Source organism: Oncorhynchus nerka, linkage group LG9a (assembly GCF_034236695.1).
Source record: "Oncorhynchus nerka isolate Pitt River linkage group LG9a, Oner_Uvic_2.0, whole genome shotgun sequence".
In the NCBI taxonomy this organism is placed as follows: domain Eukaryota; kingdom Metazoa; phylum Chordata; class Actinopteri; order Salmoniformes; family Salmonidae; genus Oncorhynchus; species Oncorhynchus nerka.
The window spans coordinates 4413733-4419732 of NC_088404.1; the positions used below are offsets into that span (position 1 = coordinate 4413733).

The 6000-nt window shown below is 45.7% G+C and overlaps 1 protein-coding gene across 2 annotated transcripts in view; it reads right to left on the bottom strand.

Annotated features, from left to right (window-relative positions):
• The window catches only part of LOC115117244 (intestinal mucin-like protein), a 30305-nt gene extending 25116 nt beyond the window's left edge, over window positions 1-5189 (bottom strand). The window contains exons 1-4 of one of the 2 annotated variants that reach the window (XM_065022222.1): window positions 5110-5189; window positions 4570-4705; window positions 4132-4284; window positions 3770-3925 (exon numbers count right to left, since the gene is read on the bottom strand). In XM_065022222.1, coding sequence (XP_064878294.1) covers window positions 3770-3925; window positions 4132-4284; window positions 4570-4624 — 364 coding nt within the window. In that variant the 5' untranslated portion in view covers window positions 4625-4705; window positions 5110-5189. The remainder of the gene's footprint in view (window positions 1-3769; window positions 3926-4131; window positions 4285-4569; window positions 4706-5109) is intronic. The other variant, XM_065022223.1, reaches the window with a different exon arrangement.
• Between the last annotated feature and the right edge of the window lie 811 nt (window positions 5190-6000).

A 6000-nucleotide genomic window follows, 5' to 3' on the forward strand; every position in this document is an offset into this window, starting at 1 on the left:
CCGAAGCCTCAGCTGGTTTGACCACCCTGGCTCACGGGTTGGCAGAAAACTCTGGGGTGGATACTTCTCTGACTGATTGGGTTTTGATAGTACGTTTGGAAAATGGAAAAATGTTATGACCACTGTGTTATGGGCTACATTCACCTGTGTGACTGTTTTAGTTTTATGGGACTGTTGTCTAATTCCCTGTGTATGAGGCCTTATTTCCAGGACTCTGGAGTAATCTATGACAATAGATGGTGAGGTCGATTCCAGGTTCTGACCCGTGGAGGACTGAATGCCTGACTACAGAACAAGTGGACGAATCGGGATCTTTGATTTGTTTATTTGTGTTTATATTTGATGAGACCATTTTTGATGTTTAGGGAGGCTAGGTTGTATCCCATCTCAATATTAGACTGTTTTTTTAATAAAGATTGTAACGAAAATCTTGTTAAGAATTCTGACGTCTACCTTTGACTCATTCCTCTCTGCCTCCTTCTTTCCACTCCTCTCCTCTTTTGACCTCACCCTCTCACCTTCCCCCCCTACTCACAAGGCAGGCAATACGCTCGACCTCATCTTTACTAGATGCTGTTCCTCCACTAACCTCATTGCAACTCCCCTCCAAGTCTCCGACCACTACCTTGTATCCTTTTCCCTCTCGCTCTCATCCAACACTTCCCACACTGCCCCTACTCGGATGGTATCGCGCCGTCCCAACCTTCGCTCTCTCTCCCCCGCTACTCTCTCCTCTTCCATCCTATCATCTCTTCCCTCTGCTCAAACCTTCTCCAACCTATCTCCTGATTCTGCCTCCTCAACCCTCCTCTCCTCCCTTTCTGCATCCTTTGACTCTCTATGTCCCCTATCCTCCAGGCCGGCTCGGTCCTCCCCTCCCGCTCCGTGGCTCGACGACTCATTGCGAGCTCACAGAACAGGGCTCCGGGCAGCCGAGCGGAAATGGAGGAAAACTCGCCTCCCTGCGGACCTGGCATCCTTTCACTCCCTCCTCTCTACATTTTCCTCCTCTGTCTCTGCTGCTAAAGCCACTTTCTACCACTCTAAATTCCAAGCATCTGCCTCTAACCCTAGGAAGCTCTTTGCCACCTTCTCCTCCCTCTTGAATCCTCCTCCCCCTCCCCCTCCTCCCTCTCTGCAGATGACTTCGTCAACCATTTTGAAAAGAAGGTCGACGACATCCGATCCTCGTTTGCTAAGTCAAACGACACCGCTGGTTCTGCTCACACTGCCCTACCCTGTGCTCTGACCTCTTTCTCCCTCTCTCTCCAGATGACATCTCGCGTCTTGTGACGGCCGGCCGCCCAACAACCTGCCCGCTTGACCCTATCCCCTCCTCTCTTCTCCAGACCATCTCCGGTGACCTTCTCCCTTACCTCACCTCGCTCATCAACTCATCCCTGACCGCTGGCTACGTCCCTCCCGTCTTCAAGAGAGCGAGAGTTGCACCCCTTCTGAAAAAACCTACACTCGATCCCTCCGATGTCAACAACTACAGACCAGTATCCCTTCTTTCTTTTCTCTCCAAAACTCTTGAACGTGCCGTCCTTGGCCAGCTCTCCCGCTATCTCTCTCAGAATGACCTTCTTGATCCAAATCAGTCAGGTTTCAAGACTAGTCATTCAACTGAGACTGCTCTTCTCTGTATCACGGAGGCGCTCCGCACTGCTAAAGCTAACTCTCTCTCCTCTGCTCTCATCCTTCTAGACCTATCGGCTGCCTTCGATACTGTGAACCATCAGATCCTCCTCTCCACCCTCTCGAGTTGGGCATCTCCGGCGCGGCCCACGCTTGGATTGCGTCCTACCTGACAGGTCGCTCCTACCAGGTGGCGTGGCGAGAATCCATCTCCTCACCACGTGCTCTCACCACTGGTGTCCCCCAGGGCTCTGTTCTAGGCCCTCTCCTATTCTCGCTATACACCAAGTCACTTGGCTCTGTCATAACCTCACATGGTCTCTCCTATCATTGCTATGCAGACGACACACAATTAATCTTCTCCTTTCCCCCTTCTGACGACCAGGTGGCGAATCGCATCTCTGCATGTCTGGCAGACATATCAGTGTGGATGACGGATCATCACCTCAAGCTGAACCTCGGCAAGACGGAGCTGCTCTTCCTCCCGGGAAGGACTGCCCGTTCCATGATCTCGCCATCACGGTTGACAACTCCATTGTGTCCTCGTCCCAGAGCGCTAAGAACCTTGGCGTGATCCTGGACAACACCCTGTCGTTCTCAAATAACATCAAGGCGGTGGCCCGTTCCTGTAGGTTCATGCTCTACAACATCCGCAGAGTACGACCCTGCCTCACACAGGAAGCGGCGCAGGTCCTAATCCAGGCACTTGTCATCTCCCGTCTGGATTACTGCAACTCGCTGTTGGCTGGGCTCCCTGCCTGTGCCATTAAACCCCTACAACTCATCCAGAACGCCGCAGCCCGTCTGGTGTTCAACCTTCCCAAGTTCTCTCACGTCACCCCGCTCCTCCGCTCTCTCCACTGGCTTCCAGTTGAAGCTCGCATCCGCTACAAGACCATGGTGCTTGCCTACGGAGCTGTGAGGGGAACGGCACCTCACTACCTCCAGGCTCTGATCAGACCCTACACCCAAACAAGGGCACTGCGTTCATCCACCTCTGGCCTGCTCGCCTCCCTACCACTGAGGAAGTACAGTTCCCGCTCAGCCCAGTCAAAACTGTTCGCTGCTCTGGCCCCCCAATGGTGGAACAAACTCCCTCACGACGCCAGGACAGCGGAGTCAATCACCACCTTCCGGAGACACCTGAAACCCCACCTCTTTAAGGAATACCTAGGATAGGATAAAGTAATCCTTCTCCCCCCTTAAAAGACCTAGATGCACTATTGTAAAGTGGCTGTTCCACTGGATGTCATAAGGTGAAAGCACCAATTTGTAAGTCGCTCTGGATAAGAGCGCCTGCTAAATGACTTAAATGTAAATGTAAATGTAACGTAGGTTTAAAGGTTAAATTAACGTTAGATTTGATTAATGATGGGTAAAGAGTCGGATATACATTTATAATAATGTTGGTTATGTGTCTATTCATATGATAAATCGGATAAACCTTTATAATAAGGTTATTTGTAAGTTTGTTCATATTTTTCTTTTTTATGTTATGATAAAACTAGATGTAGATTTGAATGTATAATATTTAATCAAAGGGAGGATTGTTGGAGGAAATTATAGTTGAAATGATTAATTATGTATATACATGTTTAATTAGAACCATTTATTCTAATACTATTATGTTATGGTATGAAATGTATGGGTTCTTGGTTAAGCTGTTACTGAAAATGTAAGTAAAACAAATTAATTGTCTGTACCTTGCGGGAAAGGGAGAAGGAGGGCATATCTTTTCAGACAGATAAGAATGTTTGTTTGATGTTCCATTAGTGGAGAAAAGTTTATATTTTAGACAGATTGGAATGTTGTTTTATGAGGGGAGTAGAAGACATCTCCAGACCTGAAGACACTGCGCTATTGTGTGGATCGGAGAGTGTGAGAAACTGATGATGTCATTTTATGTTCTCTCTTTAAAATGTAAGGTTCTTTTTTATTTTTGGTCAGTACTCATCAAGAATAAATGCTGAACTTGTTTTTAAGACTGGTCCCTTTCTATTTCATGCAAATGATACATTTACAACTTATTATGAAATAGATAGAGTGTGAATTTGGTTTTGGCTACAAAACATATAGGAATTTAGAATTCCTCTAACACAGGTATGTCTTATCAGTGACAGGTATGTCTTACCAGTGACAGTTAGTGGATGTCTGAGTCCTGCTGCCACTCTGATCACTGGCTCCCTTACAGACTGAATGGGCAGCAGCACCACAGAATGAGGGATTGGCTCTGAGACACCCAACTGGCCGTATGCATTAGATCCACACGTCAGTACCTGGCCATGATCTGAGAGAGGAGAAACAAAACATGTTGATATAAAATGACAAGCATGAACACCTAGATATACGTCAAGACATTCAGGTCTCTGGTTTTGACAACTAAGGTGTTGTGATGACTGTCACAGAGACCTGACCCAGGTCAGAGCTGCTGCTCCAGTACATTCTCTGCCTCTCTCCCCAGAGAGAATGAGCAGTACATTCTCTTCCACTCACCAGTGAGGACGAGTGTGAAATCCCAACCACAGGACACGTGTGCAACCCTCTGACCAATGAGAGGACAGAGTTGAAAGGTGGTGACCTCTAAACAGTGACCCAGTCCCAGCTGACCTCTGTGGTTCTGGCCACACACCAGCAGCTCTCCTTTCTCTGGAGGGAGGAGGAAGAGGCAGTGGGGGAAGAGGTGGAAGAAGAGGAGGTGGAGGAAGGGGACGTGGAGGAGGACGAGGAAGTGGAAGAGGCGGTTGAGGAGGAAGAGAATGAGGGAGTTAGAAGAAGAGAAGGATAATAACTTATTAGTTGTATATACTGTGTAATGCATACGCAGAAAAATGTTATTCACATAGCTTTATTGACACACCAAAATTAGAAGCCATATGTCCAGCAGAGGGAGACAAAGTCAACCTTTTGCAGATATTAGTGTGCCACACGCACCAGAGACCACAGTCGAATGCCCACCACCTCCACTGAGTTGGCGCCCCGCCCCCATCTATAGGGCTCCATCAGCGAGCCTGGGCACTGACAGGTCTTCAACATGCCCCTGTCCTAACTGCCAATAGCTGTTGGTTCCCTGCAATGTTGCAGGAGGTATTGACAGTGCGAATTGAGATCCAGTTCCTACTGTATTGACAGTGCGAATTGAGATGCAGTTCCTACTGTATTGACAGTGCGAATTGAGATGCAGTTCCTACTGTGTTCATATTTAACATATGACACTGCTTCAGTAAATCACCGGTACACAACTGCCAGAGACGGAGAGATTGTACTACTCTAGTTCACTTTAGATAATTCGAGTTAGTTAACGTTAGCTAACTGGCGCTAACATGAGTTTTGGTAGCTAGCATTCTTGAAACTAGTGTGCTTGACAAAACGTAGCTAGCTTAACGTTAGTATCACAAACAAACTGGATCTTATTAGCTAAATACGAGTGTCATGATACATACAAAAAAAACATTGGTTGATAAAGAAACTTACCCACGTGTGGACACATAATTCTGTCAGCAAGCTTGTATCCATAGCATGGGGATGCCAAATGCAATTTACGACAGTAGATCGTAGTTGCTGTAAAGTAGATTGTTTACAATAGCCACACCATGTTGAGTGTGGCTAAAGAGGGTGCTCACTAGTTACCACGGCGACAAAGTCGAAATGGCTATCCTAAAAATTCATGAAAACAAACATGTGTTTTTTGCTCTTCATTCGGGTTACACATACGGTTAGGATTAGGTTTAAAATCAGATTTTAAGAAGATAAATGGTGGAAATAAGCGTGGTTCAGACGTAATTATGACTTTGTGGCTGTGGTAACTAGTTACGACCCAAAAAGAGGTGTGGCGTACAACTCTCTATTATATTCTATCCTATTCTATCAGGAAGAATATGCCATGTTTAGCAAATTTACAATTTAATTCTCCATGAATGTTAAACGTTCTGTTTTTCCTCCAGTGAAAATCTCTGTTGATAGGACGACAACTCTAGAGAAGTCGCTATAAAAATGCATAGTCACAGTATGCTCTTCATGAAAAGTCTCTGGGATATCGTTTTAAATCTAAAATTGGATTTATTCATTCATAAGACACACACGAACATTTAGACTTATACATAACCAGTTTACCTTTCTTTACAGTGGAAACATTGTTGAATAGATTATCACGTTTGAATAATGTTATTATATTTTACACCCTTAAATTCAACCCAGCAACAACTCAATATTATATACACAAACATGGGAGGAATATGCGGTGCATTCAGAAAGTATTCAGACCCCTTCCCTTTTCCACATTTTGTTGTTACATTACAGCCATATTCTAAAACTGATTAATACACAATACCCCAAAATGAAAAAGCAAAATCAGGTTTTTAGATT